General features: G+C 42.9%; 1 protein-coding gene across 1 annotated transcript in view; it reads left to right on the top strand.

Annotated features, from left to right (window-relative positions):
- mcf2l2 (MCF.2 cell line derived transforming sequence-like 2) overlaps positions 1–20,454 on the top strand; it is a 275,749-nt gene that overhangs the window by 230,524 nt on the left and 24,771 nt on the right. Inside the window, exon 27 of the mRNA XM_067995223.1 lies at positions 11,067–11,162. Coding sequence (XP_067851324.1) covers positions 11,067–11,162 — 96 coding nt within the window. The remainder of the gene's footprint in view (positions 1–11,066; positions 11,163–20,454) is intronic.

The raw sequence follows: 20,454 nt of genomic DNA, 5'->3' as shown, positions 1-20,454 counted from the left end.
TTTATGGCCCCTAGTTTTGGTCTCCCCCACAAGTGGAAACACCTTCTCTACGTCTACCCATTCAAACCCTTTCATAATCTTAAAGATCTCTATCTTTAACCCCTCAGTCTTCTCTTTTCTAGAGAAAAGATCCCCAGCCTATCTTTCCTGATAGATATAACCTATACATTGTCTATAGACACTGGGCAGTATTTTTAACTGGAAGTCTTCCCCTACACTCTCTTTCCTATTTAACCATTGTGGGTTCTTTCCTTTTTAAACTTACAGCAGTTGGCAAAATGTTTCTGATATCTACTTATTGGCATTGTTGTTTATTCAGGTATCAGAGTTTTAAAGTACCTAATGTTACATTTTTACTCAAGTATTTCTCTCAGCAGCATGATGACTCCTGTAAGCAAGCTGTCTGTCCCTATGAACCTGAGTGTGACTTTATATGCACAATATCTAATAATGTAGCACTGCCAGAGATTGAAAAGAACAACTTTGTTACTGTAATAGCTTTCTAGAATTGACAAGTTCATGAGTTCGCCTAGTCTTTGGAGAGTGTAAGTAAGAACATTGGGGCAGATTTTTGTTTGATCTGGCAGGGCAGATTGCGTGTCCTTTATAGAACCCGCCTGATTTTTATTCCATTAATTTCAATGGAATGAAAATCAGGTGCGTTCTATAAAGGGCAGGCAGGCGGTCCACCCTGCCAGATTACAGCCCAGGCGGAGAAGATGAAAATCTATCCTAGTCTGTTAGGTGGTGTGACTCAGACTACAAACTACGAATCAGGTTTATTAAGAAGTAGACAGTACTCGAAAATCAATACGGCAGACTTCACTGGATACTAGAAAATCCTCTAGATATAAATAGCTTGCACCTCCTCTAGGTATAAAAATAACAATTATGTGGCAATTCACTAACTCGCTTAACAATACTTGTACCATAGCTTATATGTGAGGTTTCATCCACCAAGATAGAGACGGCAATCTCTTTCTCAGTGGGTTCAGATGATAAACAACTGGCTGCACTGTATCTGTGATATAACTTTCATTCCTTCTAAGGTTCAATACTGGGATCCAGAATATCAAACAATGTTTCCACAGCTGAATTTTACTCTGGCTAGCAACCTGCCAGATTGTTTTAACTTCTTGTAATCTAGATTTTAAGAAATTAGAAAGTTTTATTCGCTGAGTGAGTTGCAAGACAGCACATGATTCTTACTGTGCAATTACCTATAATGTTGTATACTGTTCAACAAAAGCAAACATTTAATAGAAGAAACTGGAAATATGAAAAGGCCATTATGAAATTATCAAACCGTTAGGTGCAGACAGCACATCTATTTGCCCCTAACTAATAAATGTATATAAGAATACAAAAGTAATATTGTGATTTGATATGACTAGCCATGTTTCTGCTGATTTGTAGCTTACCTGGAATGCTGTAGTATTATTATCTGGATGTATTTTGAAAAATCCCCTTATGCACACTATTTGGGCTTACACACGAAGAATGACTACTTAGATGAGGCACTAGAGAGCTGCTATCATGCATGGAATCATATCCTAACATGAACCAGTATCTTCAGGAGAGGAGAGGGAAAATATTCCCTTTTGTAAAGGTTTTTCTTTTTCATAAAGGCGATAAGAACAAAAGTTTATGTTACCATGTAAAGCGCCTGAGTTGCAGTACTTGATTGGTCAGCAGAAATAGTACATCATGAAGTAGTGATTGGACAACTTAAGCTTTCTCATTGAAGAGCTACAAGCCTCACATACAGCTCAAATTCCAGATAAACCTATACACCCCTCTATCCCACAGCAGCTAAGAAGGCCTGAACTTTGAGGAAATCCACCTCTTCCGAAGCCCCCATGGCACCAACAAAATCTCACTCTCCTCACTCTTCTTTAACTGGGAATATGAGAAGCTAAACTGTTCCATATGATTTAGAGTTGTTGTTTGTCATCAGGCTCATCGTTCCTAGGCAGCTCCTTTTCCATTATCTACTGAAGATGGCAGTTCTATGGTGGAATAGTGATCATGATACTTCTTACCTGCCTAGTTATTTGTTATTTGGTTGGGTTTAGTCACTGTTATTTCCTTTGAACAATGATATCTTGTCAAGCTATGTGGGCCTATGATCATGGTTGCAACGCGAGAACAAAACTGAGCAACTTCCACTATGTGTAACAAGAGACATACAAGATTGTTAAGCCAATGGGAAAAGACAGAGGCCATATGGCAATGCCACGTCATTCATTTACCTCAGCAGATTGTGAAAAGCATTATTGATAGTTCTAAAATATAGGTTTCCCTGCAATGTTTAACATCTCTCAGTTACAATAGGCAGTAAACATGGCCATAGCCTTTTACTAACCACTCACTGTAATTTTTTTCACACGCAGCCTCAAGGTAAGTAGTACTATTAGCTTTATTAGGAACATAGGAACAGGAATAGGCTGTGTTGTTGGAAACAGCTAATATGCTCATAAGAATAAACAGGTATAAAAAGGTGTGTAAAACCCCAGACAGTATAGAGTTCAACCATGTACTGTAGTTCCAGAGAAAACTTCTTTTCAATTTGAATATGTGTCTTTCTTTATCCAAATGCTGATCTTGCTACAATCAGATCAGCTTGCTTATATTTACAGTCTGTAGTGTTCATTAAATATGCTCCAGTGCATCTACATGGGGAAAATGCTGATGACAATATATTTAGTACTGGCAGTCTTAGGTAAGCTTTGTTTGCATACAGCACTGGATTTACTACCATTCAGTCATTTAGCATACATCAGCATTCTTTGCTTTGTTTTTTTTTTAATTTGATGTTCCAAAATCCTTATTTAATTTCTGAGGTACCAAGTTGTACTTTTTATGCAGTTACAAACATTTTTGGCAATATTCTCTAGCGATGAACCCAACTGCAAAACACCTTGTGAACAATTTATCTCAATCCAAATGGAAAATGAATCAGTAACACAAGAATATCTCAATATTTGATAAATTATAATGAGAATGAAGGATGGCTTGGAGAGTGAATTACGTAAATGTAATTTAATTCAGCAGTTGAGATCATAGGGTAAATTTTCTGTGCCCATTCAGCATGTAAATTTCCAGCCAGACTTTAATGTGGGCCTGAGGAGCTCTCACTAAAAACAGATGAGAGTTTCATTTTAATATTTAAATCTGTTGTAAAGTGATGCATTTTAGTAAACATGCAATTATCTGTGACTCTTACGGGAATGCGAAATGCACTGAATTCAGCTGTATAAAAAAGGGGGGATAGGCAGATTCAAGGCTGATAGGAAGTGAGCATTTAAAGGGTTATTGTATTAGCCCCATAATTCCACATGGTGAATTGTGCCAGGTTTGTGCCAATGAGTCATGAGTTGCACCTGCTGATGCTCTGCCAAACTAAATCTGTCAGAATTTCACGGGTCAGCTCATTGACGTATCCATTGGAAGATCTATTAGCACATATCCTGTTTAAAATTAGATTAATGTTTTTGGGCGACTTGGAAATTAGAGTGCAGCTTTTAAAAAGCCAATTCTGTCAAAAGATTGCAGTAGTAGGCTAGGGGAGCAGCAGGTAAGTATCAAAGTATTTGGATCACTCAGCTCATTGTCAGGTAGCTGCACTGGATGGCTCATGTGCTTTTTATCCTACTTTTCAAGAACGTTTCCCACTGCAAGAACCGGCACTGAAGGAGGGACAAGGGTATGGAGCGGAACAGAAAACCACACCCTCCAGGATGAGATTAGGCAAAGGAAAGACAGACTGCTGGGTCTCCATGGGAGGAGGCCTCAGAAAAATGTGCCTCGTGCCATGTGGTGGAAGATAGCACTGGCACTAAGTGGCAACTCTCTCACCCTCAGAGCTGCAGACTAGTGTCGCCAGATGTTCAATGGCCTGATGAGGGCAGGCAAGGTAACACACCGACCACTCTCCCTCTTTTTCCTTGGAATACCAGCGCACACTTCACTTTCTAAAATTAAAAGCTGCACAACTAACCCTTCTCACTACACTCTGGTTAATGTGGCACTATGTGGGAGAACCTTCACAACACGGACTGCAGCGGTTCAAGTGGCTCACCACCACCTTCTCAAGGGCAATTAGGGATGGGCAATAAATGCTGGCCTCGCCAGCGATGCCCACATCCCATGAACGAATAAAAAAAAACTAACTTGGGAGGTTACGGTATGTGTCATCATCTCCCCAAACAGAAATTACTTCCATGCAGAACCATTAAACTCGTTCCTCCACTTTAATAAGGTGATACCAGCAGATCTCTTACATCAGTTGTTCACTTGGGAGACAGTCAATTGCTAGCCTTTACCTAATTCACTCAGCTTTGTTGAAGGAATAAACTTGCACACTATGCCCTTGACAGGCAGAGCACCAGAGCGGGCATTCCTGATATTAAGGAGCTCACCTCCTTTGAGGAGCAGGCCATGGTGCTGATGGGGAAGCACTCTGCTTGCCGTAGGTGATGGCGAGTTCGGGAGCAACAGATTAATGACTGCACATCTACACAGTCACTGTGGTATCCTTGTAAAGCACTACACAATCACAAGCTTTCACCAGGATTCTTAAGGCAGTAATACTCATCAATACTTTGCTTGTACCTTTCTCTCCTGCAGATCCACTGCAGGGTCACAAGAATGGAGGAGGATGGGGGCCGGGGCGGGGTGCTCAGACGATAAGGAAGATGGTGAGGAGGAGGAGAGACAGAATCTTTTCCTCGTGGATTTTTTAAAAATTTGTTCATGGGATGTGGGCGTCGCTGGCGAGGCCGGCATTTATTGCCCATCCCTAATTGCCCTTGAGAAGGTGGTGGTGAGCCGCGTTCTTGAACCGCTGCAGTCCGTGTGGTGAAGGTTCTCCCACAGTGCTGTTAGGAAGGGAGTTCCAGGATTTTGACCCAGCGACGATGAAGGAACGGTGATATATTTCCAAGTCGGGATGGTGTGTGACTTGGAGGGGAACGTGCAGGTGGTGTTGTTCCCATGTGCCTGCTCCTCTTGTCCTTCTAGGTGGTAGAGGTCACGGGTTTGGGAGGTGCTGTTGAAGAAGCCTTGGCGAGTTGCTGCAGTGTATCCTGTGGATGGTACAAATTGCAGCCACATTGCGCCGGTGGTGAAGGGAGTGAATGTTTAGGGTGGTGGATGGGGTGCCAATCAAGCGGGCTGCTTTGTCCTGGATGGTGTCGAGCTTCTTGAGTGTTGTTGGAGCTGCACTCATCCAAGCAAGTGGAGAGTATTCCATCACACTCCTGACTTGTGCCTTGTAGATGGTGGAAAGGCTTTGGGGAGTCAGGAGGTGAGTCACTCGCCGCAGAATACCCAGCCTCTGACCTGCTCTTGTAGCCACAGTATTTATGTGGCTGGTCCAGTTAAGTTTCTGGTCAATGGTGACGCCCAGGATGTTGATGGTGGGGGATTTGGCAATGGTAATGCCGTTGAATGTCAAGGGGAGGTGGTTAGACTCTCTCTTGTTGGAGATGGTCATTGCCTGGCACTTGTCTGGCGTGAATGTTACTTGCCATTTATGAGCCCAAGCCTGGATGTTGTCCAGGTCTTGCTGCATGCGGGCTCGGACTGCTTCATTATTTGAGGAGTTGCGAATGGAACTGAACACTGTGCATCAGCGAACATCCCCATTTCTGACCTTATGATGGAGGGAAGGTCATTGCTGAAGCAGCTGAAGATGGTTGGGCCTAGGACACTGCCCTGAGGAACTCCTGCAGCAATGCCCTGGGGCTGAGATGATTGGCCTCCAACAACCATTACCATCTTCCTTTGTGCTAGGTATGACTCCAGCCACTGGAGAGTTTTCCCCCTGATTCCCATTGACTTCAATTTTACTAGGGCTCCTTGGTGCCACACTCGGTCAAATACTGCATTGATGTCATGGGCAGTCACTCTCACCTCCCCTCTGGAATTCAGCTCTTTTGTCCATGTTTGGACCAAGGCTGTAATGAGGTCTGGCGCCGAGTGGTCCTGGCGGATTATGAGGATTACAAAGGCGAGAAGGATGATGATGGAGGGAGAGGAAGGTGAAGCCCACCCATGAGTTCCTGCACTGACATCCTGTCCCCTGTTGTTCTGTCACAAGCCCCTCGATTTCACTCTGGTGTCACTTGCTTTTTTACTCCCATGCACCAGGTTAGATAATTTCACCTGGGGTAATTAGATAGTGTTAATAAGGATGTTGCAAAGGGTGATTCACAGAGCGCGAAGGAGCTGGAGGATTGGGAAATGGGTGAGAATGTGCCACCTTCCCAGCGGAGGTTGAGGATAAGGCTGCAGATGTTTTCAGAGTGGTGGGACCCAGAACTCATGGTACTCATTTGAAAAGAAGAACATTCAAGGAACATTGGCGCTAAATTGGGCCGTGTAGCACCCGTTGTTTCAGCACTATGCGGCCTTTCCAACATCCAAAATGACGTCTTGGCTGCATACTCACGTTTCCAGCGTGATGTGCACCGGATGCCATCTTGGTATAGGAGTTAGCGCATGCACAAATATCGAACGCCGGAAGCATGTAAAGCAAGGAGAAAATAGATACAATCAGTGTGCAACGCTGATTTAAAGTGATAGACACCATTTTGGGACTTAACGCTCAACTCAATGCACAGTCTTAACCCTCACCATCTGAATGTGTCTTAGAGTGCCTGGAGGATCCCCACCAGTGCTATTTATAGGGACCATGCAGAATTTATAGGTTAGTGGCTGGGTTATTGCTTCTGGCTGCCGAGACATTTGTGACTGTGTTTGTAGGTCTCCTATACTCCTATACTAGGACTAGGGGACATAGCCTAACATTTAGAGCGAGGACATGCAGGAGTGAAGTTCGGAAATGCTTCTACACGCAAAGGGTGGGAGAAGTTTGGAACGCTCTTCTGCAAATGGCAGTTGATGCTAGCTCAATTGTGGATTCTAAATCTGAGATTGATAGATTTCTGTGAACCAAGCGTATTAAGGGATATGGAGCTAAGGCGGGTAAATGGAGTTAGGTCACAGGTCCACCATGATCTCATTGAATTGCAGAACAGGCTCGAGGGGCTAAATGCCACTGCCACTTGCTGCCCCCTGATATGCACCACCTTCTCCTGCAAGAAAGCGGGACGTGTGTCTGGGTGATGTGCCTGCCATGGTTGAATAGGTGCCAGTGTGTGTGGCCTGTGAGTTGTGGGTGAGCGGCTTGCAACCATGGTAATGTGTAAGGGTGAGAGGAAGCATCTGACTGGAAGAGTTGAGTACTGATGGAAAGAGTTTGTTGGTATGTGGGTGATGGGGATGTAGTGCATCGAGCAGTGGATATGGCTAGTGGTGCAATTGGTAGGAGACCCCGTTTGACAGTTGACCTCATTCACCTTGACCACTCATATCAAAGCATTGAACTTCTTCCTGCACTGCATCCATGTTCATGATGCCATGCGCCTGGCATTGACTTTGTCCCCCGCTGCCTCCCACTGCCTTTGGGTATATGTCTGGAGGGCCTCTTCCCCCCCCCTGCCCCCTGCGGATATGGGATTTCCCTCCTTCTGTCGACCTCTTGCACCAAGGCTTCTAGTGCATCAGCAGAGAACCAGCTACCTTTAAAAGATTTCTAAGAAACATCCTCCCTTTAAGAGATTGGGGCTCCATCTGCTGGTGGAAAATGCAAATTGCATTGAGTCGACATGCAAGGCCTGGAATGGAGCATTGAGTTCTCAGGCCAGACGAAACTCTCGGGGTACTATTGCATTATGCTACCCGCGCCCAAAAACGGCCCTTATTCAATTTTTTTTTCCTCCATTTCACCTACATGCAGGCTCTGAGGTCAGTCTCCGAACATGTGCAGCAACTGACCGGTATGACTTTTGTGTCTACCGCCCTCATTTGTGGCAACATCAGGGAAGCTTTATCTTCGTTGCAGATATCAATGGAGCTTGCGGTGGCAGAATTGAAATCTGCAGCAGACCACATCTAAGGAGCTACCAGGGACCAATAGTTGTTTCCACCTCCATGGAAACACAGACTGCAGCTCTAGTGGCAGTAGAGGACAGAATAAACAGTACCCTGTATACCAGCTTGCAGACTCTGGTAGCCAGGATGCAGGTTGGTGTCTCCGGGCTTCCAGGATCTAATTGCTGCCATCAGACCAGCCACCTGCTAATCAGTGGGGACAGAGGTCCAGGGCCCATTGGAATGGCGATGGCTGGAGATGACCTGCTTGATACCGCCATCTGTCAGGACAGCAGCGCAGGCCCCTCGACCTCCCCCTCACAACACTACACCAGTGGCACATAGGAGGTGACACCAGACTGCCCAGGAACAAGCTCCAGAGATGCAGCCAGTTGTCTCTTGCAGGTAAAAAATCCAGTAAATGGGAGGACCATCACAGTCCCATGACAGCCAACCAGCTGGCCTTCAGCTTTCATCGAGGAGAAGCACTGGATTGGAGGAAGAAAGGCAAATTTAACCACACAGCAGAATTACAGTGTGAGGAGAAAGTAGAATGGCTTGTGTTCACTTTGGAGTTTGTTGTAGTTGCACTTATGTTGTGCTTTGTTATTTATGGAGATTAGAATCATTCAAGTAAGGGTGCACTTAATTTGTGCTGACCTATTCAATCAGGTGATGTTATTGGCATATCATGTAGGACAAAGAAGTCTGATGTGTTGTCATGTTTTAGGATGGGTACTGGATTGAAGGATTAGTCCAGTGTTGGCAGTTGGAGGCAGAATAGACAGCACCCTGCATACTGGCTTTCAGACCCTGCCAGCCAGATTGCTGCTAAATAGACGAGAAAACGTCATTGATCACTTGTGCCCTGGTGCCCCTTGCAGCAGTGACTGAGTAATCCTCTGAGTGACAGTACTGAACTTCATCCTCCACAGCTATTAGGGACACCCCGCCCCCCCCCCCCCCCCCCCCCCCAGGAATGTCCAATTTGAGGCCTTTTTGCATGACGAAGTTGTGCAGGCATAGCAGGCTATAACTTCTGCGGGACCCAAGAACTGGAGCATACCACAGCACCCCTCCTGACCTGTCAAGGCAACAAAAACGCTCCTTTGAGACTGCGATGGTCCTCTCAATGACCATACTGGTAGAGGCATATGCCTCAATATAACGCTCCTTTGCTGCTGGTTTTTGAGGACTTAACATAAAGCCTAAATCAGAGATAACAGGGTGGGAAGAAACTTTTAGTGTTTTGCATACTTTGCCCACCTAATTCAAGTATGTGTGATGCTGGCTTACCTTATCTTGGCAGACTTCCTGAGACCATACATCTTTTTTCTCATCTGTTCCTACATCTTCTGGATGTTTATCACTTTGTTCACTCTGGTAGACATCTCCTGCCAAGTAGCCTTGACATCTATTTTGCCAAGGAATCCTCCTTTACTGCACTTCTACCATTAGCATCTAATGTGTTTCGCCTCTTTATCCATCTATGATTCATTCTCTGCACAACAATGAAGCAGCCACCTGAAATAGCAGCTGCAGCCTTTATGAATTGCAGCTTTGTGCTATTCCCTGCTCCTCTCCCCTCCCCCCTCCATTGACCTCGAGTTCTGCTGGCAGGCCAAATCCAGGCCAGGAGCTCACTATCAGGCTGACCTCTCAAAATCCTGTAAGCTCAGTCCAGCACAATATCAGCGAACACTAAGCTTACTGCTTGGTGATCTCATCGCTTAGTAGCTATATTGGAAAATTCACTCTTGCATTATAAACCGTAAGAACAAAGCTCAAGCTGCTGAGCTCTAATATTAGATCAAAGATTTGAACTTGCACCCTGGTAATTTTTTAAATGAATACTATTTTTTTTTTAACTGGCTCATTTTGTTAACACTGCTATTTTTGAATTGTGTAGGCTGAGAAGAATGCATTCATACTGATGTCTTATGACATCACTAAAAGATATAAGTGATATTTAACTACGGCCATATTACAGTATATTATTTTGGTCCACAAATACTACTATGGAGTCGATTTTAACTCCTAACAAGTTTCGGGTGGGCAGGGGTGGGGTGAGTGCCTGTACGCAATGGGTGGAAAGTGGCAGATGGTCGGCAGGCGGCAGTGGAAGTTTTGCTGGCCGGAGGCAGCCATCCGGCACCAGAGGAGGGCTCGTCGACAAGAAGGTAAGTCGCAAAGTGGGGGATTTTGGAGGGAAGAAGGGGGAGTCCAGGGCAGGGCAGGGGAGGCCGGAACTTTGCTTGTGGGGCCTGGAGAACCATTCCTGCTCCTCTCGGCCCCACAAAAAACTTTCCACTTACCTTGGAGGGCCTCCTCCAGCTTCTGATCTGGCTTCATCTGGCGGGAAAGCCTAGATGACTTTCCTGCTCAGGCCCGAGTTAAAATAGTTGGGGTCCCATTGATGTAATGGGACTGCAGTGAACAGTTAAAATGGTGGCCAGCAGAATTCCAGTGGTAACAGGGCGGTAAGGCTGAACCTTCCATTTTAGAAGCTTTTCTGTCCTGTCCCGGCGGGCAATGGGACTTAAAATTCCTGTCTATATGCTAAACAGGAAAAGCCTAGGTTTTCTATAATCATGTATTCCATCTAGTATTATTAAGTGGGAAAATGTTGAAATGCAAAGCTGGTACACATCAGCAAATATACATTATGTTAACACATTATTATGTGAAAATTGATAGCTATTTGAAATGAATACCAAGCTGTAAAAATCATAATACGTGGATTTACTTATGTGTATTTAAGAGTTAGTAATTACACTAGCAAGTGAAACTGTGGTTTTAGCCTTGAACCCACATTAACAATCCTAGCCTAAAAGTTCAATCTCCTCATTCAATTACAATTTACATTTTAGTCCCTGTTTTTTAATTGAATAATGAGATAAAATAATCCAGAAATACATGATGTGAGTAATGCTGGCTTAAACTTTCCAAACTGAACAAAGACCATTTTGCCTGTTTTTATGCCACTGCTGTCATATTTAGTCTGGAAAGGACTAAGAAATGTTTTGATGAATCACTGAAAAAAAACGTGTTTTGGTGCAAAGATAAACTATGTGCACTTAAGGATATTTCAGTTTTCCTCCTTACCTCTTCCTCTTCCTCTTTCCTAGCTGATGTTCCTTCCAGTCATAACCTTGATCGTTCATCTCTTGCTAAAAAGCGATTTACATTGCAGGGTCTTTCCAATCGCAGACCTCAGCAGAAAGGTAAAACAACTGGTGTAACTTCAGTGTCCGTCTTATACCTCATGACTCTTCACCTTTCCAAAATAATATCTTCCATACTTTCTCCATGTGTAATTTATAAGATATATTTACTTGTGTTCTATGTATAAGTTGTGTTGCCTAATTTTGTCATCTGATTTTCATTGGACTTCTGTCAGTTATTTTATAAAATCTCTTAATGCTCACAATGGTGAACATTGCTGCCATGGGATCATAAACCCTAAAAGTTGAACAATTAGCTGTTAATTTGTGTATCATACAACTCATGATATTTTGTACTTTATCACCATCAACTCTGGTAAAACAGAACTTTGCAAGGGCAATGTCTTCCCTGTAAAGTCACATGAAACCTTTTTTGCTTAAGTTGATAAACACGTTGGGGGTAATTCTTCAAAATCAGGTGGGATCACAGTGCGGAATGATGGAACATTTGACCGGAAAGATCTCACTGCCAGAGCAGGACTACCCCCCCCCCATCCCCAACCACTTCCCATTCCTTTCCTGGCCGGCCGCATGTAAATGGCAGTGGAGTGGAGGGAGGGGAGGGGGGCGGACGCCTAGGGTCACAGCGGATTTCCTTGCTCTCTGCCACACTTACTGCCGCTTCCTGGGGCTATGTGGTAATTGGTGATAAGCTATGAAGAAGTTGGGGACAGCCCCCAGGAAGCCACAGTTAATACTCAAATGGAAGAAGAGAGCCTTATAGCAGCCTCCTCTCCCTCCAGACAATCCAAAAGACTTAGCAACCGAAGACCTAGGTCTCGACCTCTCTCCAATCTTCGGGTCACTTCTGCTCCTTAAGTCGCTTGTCGGATCTTCTGAGGCAGCAGCTTCAGCGTTTCCTTGTTGACACTGGCAGGGTGTCTCTTAACAGCAGAAAACCCTACAGGAGCCCTGACCAAGGAAAATGGTTCAGGGCCGGGATAGATACAGAAGTACTGCCCCATCGAAACTCTGCCCTGCAAAGGAAAATCCAGGCCATTACTTGTGTTGCAGAAACCGTTATCGTGATGCATGGCTCTTCTGGGCTTTCTGTCCTGCAAACAGTGGCAATCCCTTTAACCTTTTTCAGATATGCCTGTATAAGTTACAGGTACTTACACAGCAATGTGATTTTTCAAAACTGGATGTGATTTAAGGACAAGAGTCAGGAAGTGCTTTGCAAGTGACTGCACCCAAAATCCAAAAAAACCATTAAGGGCTAGAAAGGCTTATGCTTTAGTCCATTAGTGAACTCTCTTATTTAAGCTGGCAGATGAGCAATTCCAAGAGCCATATTATTTTCAATTTACACCATTTACATGGCGGGGTGGGGGGGGGAGGTGGTTGTTCTACAAAATACCACAGATTCTATTCAAAAACCTTTGTAATTGTAATATAAATTGTACAAATTAAGTGAAAATTTCAGACTTGCTCACATTTGTCAGTGGATTAAGACCAAATTATTCGTGTCGACCTACAGTTTAGTGCAGAATCAAAAAGCACATCTAAACCACAGACGTACAGAACAAGCTCGAAATCAATGTAAAATATCAATAAATCCACCTGAAATAATGCATAAATACTAGTGAATCAGTGTGAAATGCTGGTGCAACTGCATGAAATATAGAGGACCACACAAAAGGTAATTTTACAACTGTAATAATAATTTCTTTCAAAAACTTTGAACTAATCCATAAGACCAGATTGATTTTTTTCAGTTTTTAAATCAGTGTCCGTCATATATGTAGTATCAGTGACAAGCTAGATTCTAAAATCGTTTATTTTTACTGTTTGCATGTATCACCTGTTCAATCTGAAAGATTATTTGACAAAATGAATTGATTTCCTCTTAATTGTAGGTAACACGTCACCTATTTCAATTTTAGTCACTCAACCAGATGACAAATTTGATGTTGAAAGCTTTTTTCTTGCTATATGCGTTTATCACTTGGTTGAGTGCTAAATTACAGGTAATTTGTGGAATCTTGTCTGACATTCATCAATTTAGGAAGTGAAATAAGAAAGGAAAAACTGCATATGCTGAAAATTTGAAATAAAAATAGAAAAAGCTGGAAATACATCAGAACCGTTCTGTTGAAACAGAAACCAAAAACACCATCTCTTCTCTTTACATATGCTAACTGACCTGCTGTGTAGTTCCAGCTTTTTCTGCCTTTATTTTAGAAAGTGAACTGGGTTAATTTAAATAAGGAGATCAAAAACAACTTGTTAGGTAAGCAGAATGTGAAAGACAAAGGAAATAATGGGTAGTGAAGAATGGGAGTTCTACAAAAATTAGTTGAGGATAATAAAAATTAGTTTTAGAAGGGTGTAGAAAGACAATAGAAAGTCAAATTAAATAAGTAGATTGAGAGCCTGGTTGCTGACGGGCAGGAAGGCCGCAAGCCGGGGACGGGGGAGAAGGGAGGGCGAGATCGCGGTGGGGAGAGAGATCGCAAGACATCGGATCACAGGGTGGGGGGAGTTTGGCTGATCGCATGGGGCAGGACATCGGATCGCACGGGGGAGGGGGCGGCCGATCATGGGGAGGGAGGCAGATCATGGCAGGTTTGCTTGGGGGGCCGGGGGTAAGCACACCTGCTCCTCCTGGCCCACAAGCAGTGCCGGAAAAGCACTTACCTGCTGCAGCCAGGAGTTCTCGCCTCCCTTTAGCTGCCAGGTTCCCTGAGTCCGGGAAAGCCTGCCTCCAGCCGTTAAATTCAAATGGCTGCTAAAATCTGAGGCACGCGGTCTCATTAACATATTCTAGTTACCAACCTGACTCTCGAGAACAGGTTACTCACCCGCCCCCCCCCAACCAGCCCTGGTTAAACCGGAAGTAGGTGTGTTCACCGCGGGTTGGAGTCGGGTTTCCCATTTTTAAGAATTTAACCCCCTCCCCCACCCCTCTCCTGCCCATTCTGGGGGGTCAACATTCCCCCCATAATGTGACAAGCAGCCCTGGATGTTCTCAAAAGTGGTGAGTAGGATGATGAAGATATGGAATGGACAGCCAAGGGAAGCAGTGCAGGCTGATGATATAAGCAAATGCAAAAGAGAGTTGGAAAAGTACCTGGAGAAACTTTTAATAACAGAGTTATGACTGGTGTTATGAGTTATGATATTTCCATCTTTCGGATGAGACGTTAAACCGAGGTCCTGCCTGCCCTCTTAGGTGGACGTAAAAGATCCCATGGCACTAATTCGAAAAAGAGCAGGGGAGTTATCCCCGGTGTCCTGGCCAATATTTATCCCTCATCCAGCATCACTAAAACAGATTATCTGGTCATAATCAAATTACTGTTTGTGGGACCTTGCTGTGCACAAATTGGCTGCCGCGTTTCCTAATTACAACAGTGACTACACTTCAAAAATACTTCATTGGCTGTAAAGCGCTTTGGGATGTTCCGAGGTCGTGAAAGTCTTTCTTTCTTTCTTTATGATATTTCCGAGACACAGAGACTGGCCAGATGGACTGCAATGGCTTTTTCTGGCCCTGTACATTCCTATATTCTTACTTCAGGAATCTTCGATTCACATTTTATCTGCCCCACTGTGCTGTTTTGTGTTTCACGTTTTTAATATACTTCTATATAGGTTTTCTTCTCACCTTTGTATCCCAGGAAGTTACAGTTTAATGGCAGTTGTGATACAATTTTATATCAATAATTGTTGTAATAAATTCAGAACTATACATTGTGATACAATAATTTTGTTATGAATATTTGATTAGTGCCTTCTCGATAAGTCAGTACTAAATTGTCATAGCTTATAGGAAAAGATAGCTGCAGGCCAAATACTGGGACAATTTGTTACATTTAAAGGCACTATATAAATGCAAGTTGCTTTTGTTGTAAAGTATTTACCAGCTTATTCCAAGGCTTTTGTTTATTTTTTTATTATTAAGTTACAGAGTACATAGTCCAAGAATAATCATGTAAAGAAATTATGTCAGAGAAAGTGCATTTCATTTGCCAGCTGCAACTGAATGCCACACGTTCAGCCTTCGTACACACTAATAAGTTCACCTTGCCTATCTTATAAAGGTGATGACTCATGCTGTTATATGATTCCTTGGGTGATAATGATCCTCCAGTTTCTCACTCCATGGGGGTGATTTTAAACCCCAAGAACGGGTGGGTGGGGGCGGGTGGGAGTTGAAAATAGTTGTTTTTTTGGGTCGCAACCGCAAAATCTTCGGACTTTGCATTCCCAGTGGGAAGCCTGTACTTTTACGCGCCAACGTTAAACCTGGAAATAAAGCCGGGTTGCCGACGTGACCCAAAAAACAACTATTTTCAACTCCCACCCACCCCCAACCGACCCGTTCTTGGGGTTTAAAATCACCCCCCGTATGTCTATTCTAAATGCACTGAGGGCATCGCACCCAAGCTTGACCATGCCCTCACATATACAATATTGCAGTGTACACTGCTGGATAACAAACAAGAGCAGAAATACAGACCAGTTCTCTTAATAGCCCCACTAATGCTCCAGCTGAGACCAGCTAACTCAGTACAAACATGGCGAGGCCATGACAGAATTTGAAGACCAGGAAGAGAATCTTGAAGTTGATTCACATTTGTACAGTGGTGGGTATTCTTCTGAAGCCGGAATTAACACCCATTATTGGGACAAGTACAGGGTGCATCTGGCCATGCGATATCTGGTCTGGAATTGTTTGATGCTGACATTGATAAAATTGATAAAAGTGTTCTTTTTGCTGCACTCATACCCCTTGAGTTAATGAGCACAAAATTCCAGATTATCTATCTAACCTTTCAACCTGCATTATTTAGCTTTGATTAGCTGCTTTTTTGGAGGAAATTTTTCAATGGGCAATATTTTGTGAGTGCTTAAGATGCTCACCCTAAATTGCCGGCAACATTGTTTTAAGGCCAGTGTTAACTTATTTATTTTAAACAGGTTAACACCTGCCTTAAAATAATGATGGCAGGGATTTGGAGGTTGCAGCTTAAGTGCTTGGATCAAAACATTACACATTGGAAAATTCTCTTCCACCAACAGCCACTACCACCTATAACTGCAAATACATGGTTAAGAAATTACATTGAAGGTTACAAGGGTAATTACAGAGAGAGCAAGTGAAAAATAATGGTGCCTGAAATAAAAACAGAAAATGCTAGAAATACACAGCACATCCTTCAGCATCTAATATCTCAGGTAAAATATCTCAGGTTAATATCTCAGATAAAAACTCTTTATTAGATATTCTGTACTTTCTGATTTTGGATTTGCAGCATTTGTCATTTTTTTTCTTTTAACTTTACTTGGTGGTTCTGTTGGGGTATGAGCAGAGGCAGGTGATGTTGTAGGAATTGGAAATAAGCGGTCTTGCAATAGGAAGGATATGGGGGTTAAAGTTCAGCTCAGGGCCGAACAGGACAAGATTGCAAATGGTCTGGTTCAGCGTGAGTGGCTAAGAAGGGTGCTGGAGTCGGTGGTAAGAGAGCAGAGTTTGTGGCAGGGGCTGAAGACAATGGCAGTGTTGAGCTGGAGGAAGTTGTGACTCATCCAAAGCTTGATGTTGGACAAGAGTCCAACAGAACAGAGGCAGTCAAGCCATTTAGAGAAGTAGTGAAGATGTTGAGCTGTAGCCAGTACTGTACCTACTATGATACTATGATATCATCAGTGCAAATGTGGAAGGTGATCCTTTGTTTGCGGAGATGTTGCTGAATGGCAGTATGTAGATAGGAAAGAGGAAGAGGCCAAGAATAGGTCCTCCAGGAGGCTCCAGAGGTGATGTTGTGCTGAAGGGAGTTAAGCCATTGCTAGAAATGTACTGGCTGTGTTCAAATACATACAGTGGAGTCATTCAAGGGCATCCCATGGAGATAGATGATAGAGAAGAGACATTAGAGGAGGATGGTATGGTCAATCATATCAAATGCTTTGGAAAGGTTGAAAAGGACGAAGAGCAATAATGCACTGTGTCATAGTCACATAGGATGTTGTTAGTCACTTTAGCTAGGGCTGTTTCGGTGCTGTGAGAAAGGCATATGCCAGACTGCAGGCATTCAAGAGGGGAATTATAGGAGAGGTAGGAATAGGGCTGGGAGGCGACAACAAATTGAAAACCCTTCACTGCTGAAATCCTTAAACATGCCTTTGTCACCTCCAGGTGTGATCTTCTTCTTCCTGGTACATCCTGGGATACTTTATTACATTAAAGGTACTATATAAATGCAAGTCGTTGCTTTTGCTGCTGGGACCATAGAAATGTCATATGACAGAACACAATCAATTAAGCATGTATATTGCAGGGTGCAAGGTTAGATAAATATTCTGGAATTTCACCTGGTTTATTTTTGGGGACACCAAAGTAGAATTTTGTCTCATGAGATTAAATAAATTAGGTAGAGTCCTTGGTAAAGCAGATTGTACATGACCTGTGGAAGGTCAGATGGCCTTTTCTTATTTCATGTTTTCTTATATGTTCTTAAATTATGGTAATATCAGTGCTATGGAGAAAAGGCAAAGCTCCTTTCCATACATCTGTTTTTGTTGTGCCTCCCTAAATATTTTAATCATCTTCTATGTTGTTCTGTTGTACTGTCTAAATATATAGTATATGTTATGCCTTGTGAAAATACATTTTCCCCCAACCTTTCTACTAATTGACTTTGTGCAGGCTGCTTAAGTGAGTGGTACCATAGGACAACAATTAACTCAACTATGAACTGAGACTAATGGTTAACAAGTCTTATCTTTATGTACTTACACTGCTAAGTTGGTAAGAAATATATTTAAAACAAGTCAAGAGAAAAATGCAAGCAAGGCAAATGAATAAGCCTACAAATCAGTTTGTGTCTCGTTCTGCTGTTGGATCTTTGTGTCCCTTTTAATTGATCTTGAAATTGTACAAAGGAGTGACATCAGAACCTCTCAAGGAAACCAATTAATACAGAGAAACTTCCTCCCAGAGATCCAGTATATCAAGAATCATTAGTGCACACTTACAGAATCTTTTTGACTAAGTGTTGGGAACGAAATGTTCAGCTTAGTCAATCTCTGTACAGGCATGAAGTAACAGAAGCATCTTATTAATTCAGGCATTTTCCTTTTCCATAGAAATTTAATGCTGTATTATTTATAAAGATTTCTGATATTATTTCTAATTTTGTAGTTTAAAACTAACGAATAAAGAAAAATAAATGGTGGAATTGTCATTGAACTTAGTAAGACTTTAAAGATGTTATTTTGTGATATGAAATTTATTGCCTCTTGTAATAACACCTTGAGCTGCTTACCCCACTTTAAACCACCAACTCCACCCCCCCCCCCCACCCCCCATCACCACCACCACGCACTCACTAATGCCTAGTTCATTTTCCAAAAACAACCCAGGCCAGGAATTATGTTGTTGTTACATGTCCCAATTCCAAATTGTTTTGCCAATGAATCACAGTGGTACCACAAATGCAGTTATTTGATTCATGTAGATATAAGAAAATGGAAGCTTTTTTAATGATATTTTTGTCTTTTTCCCCTTTGCTGTCTTTGTTTTTCCATTTCACACACTCTCAGCAGCTGGGAAACAGGCATTTCATCTGCCCTGTGCCAGTGTTAAATACTAACTAGCTGCTAAGAGGTGTCCAAGAGAGTGGTCCAGGATGACTCATTCTTCAGTTGTCCTTTCTTTCCTGTGGGGAAGCATACTTTAAGATCATCATATGATAGAGATTGGGAATTCATTGTGTGATGAATCAGACACAGATGTGTTCTATTTGGTAAAATGAGTTGAGTCACCAAAGTGCTGCACCACCTCATTTCACCTTTAATTATCTTTTCAAATTCACTATCAGCTATCCACATGAAAAGAAAAACTACTCTTTCCTCTTGAATTCCATGCAACTACAACTCTAATGTATTGAGTAAAAATAGTCAATTGGAGGAGGGCCAATTTCAGTGGGATGAGAACAGATCTGGCCCGGGTAAATTGGAATCATAGATTGGCAGGCAAAACTGTAATTGAACAGTGGGCGGCCTTTAAAGAGGAGATGATTCAGGTACAGACAAGGTACATTCCAACGAGAGAGGAAGGTAGGGCAACTAAAGCCAGAGCTCCTTGGATGACAAAGGAGATAGAGAATGAGAAGAAGCGGAAAAAAAGTGGCATATGATAGGTGTCAGGTTGATAGCACAAGTGAGAACCAGGCAGAATACAGAAAGTTCAGAGGGGAAGTGAAAAAGGAAATAAGAGGGGCTAAGAGAGAGTATGAGAATAGACTAGCGGCCAACATAAAAGGGAATCCAAAAGTCTTCTACAGACATGTTAACAGTAAACGGGTAATAAGAGGAGGGGTGGGGCCGATTAGGGACCATAAAGGAGATCTACTCATGGAGGTAGTGGGCATGGCTGAGCTACTAAATGAGTACTTTGCATCGGTCTTTACCAAGGAAGAAGATGCTGCCAGAGTCTCTATAAAGGAAGATATAGTTAAGATACTACATGGACTAAAAATTGAGAAAGAAGAGGTACTGGAAAGGCTAGCTGTACTTAAAGTAGATAAGTCAGCTGCTCCAGATGGGATGCACCTGAGGATGCTGAGGGAAGTAAGGGGGGAAATTGCGGAGGCACTGGCCATAATCTTCCAGACATCCTTAGATACGGGAGTGGTGCCAGAGGACTGGAGAATTGCAAATGTTACACCTTTGTTCAAAAAAGGGTGTAAAGATAAACCCAGCAATGATAGGCCAGTCAGTTTAACCTCAGTGGTGGGGAAACTTTTGGAAACGATAATCCGGGACAGAATTAACAGTCACTTGGATGAGTGTGGATTGATTAGGGAAAGCCAAATCGTGTTTAACCAACTTGATAGAGTTTTTTGATGAGGTAACAGGGAGGGTAGATGAGGGCAATGCAGTTGATGTGGTGTATATGGATTTTCAAAAAGCATTTGAAAAAGTGCCACATGGTAGGCTTGCTATTAAGATTGCAGCCTATGGAATAAAAGGGGCAATAGCAACATGGATACAGAATTGGCTAAATTCAGGAAACAGAGAGTAGTGGTGAATGGTTGTTTATCGGACTGGAGGGAGGTGTACAATGGTGTTCCCCAGGGGTCGGTGCTGGGACCACTGCTTTTCTTGATATACATTAATGACTTGGACTTGGGTGTACAGGGCACAATTTCAAAATTTGCAGATGACACAAAACTTGGAAGTGTAATCAACAGTGAGGAGGATAGTGATAGACTTCAAGAGGATATAGACATATTGGTGGCATGGGCGGACAAGTGGCAGATGAAGTTTAATGTGGAAAAAT

This window comes from Heptranchias perlo, chromosome 13 (genome assembly GCF_035084215.1).
Source record: "Heptranchias perlo isolate sHepPer1 chromosome 13, sHepPer1.hap1, whole genome shotgun sequence".
Taxonomy (NCBI): Eukaryota; Metazoa; Chordata; class Chondrichthyes; order Hexanchiformes; family Hexanchidae; genus Heptranchias; species Heptranchias perlo.
The sequence above is the reverse complement of the archived record's forward strand: the minus strand, read 5'-3'. Positions and strand labels throughout refer to the sequence as shown.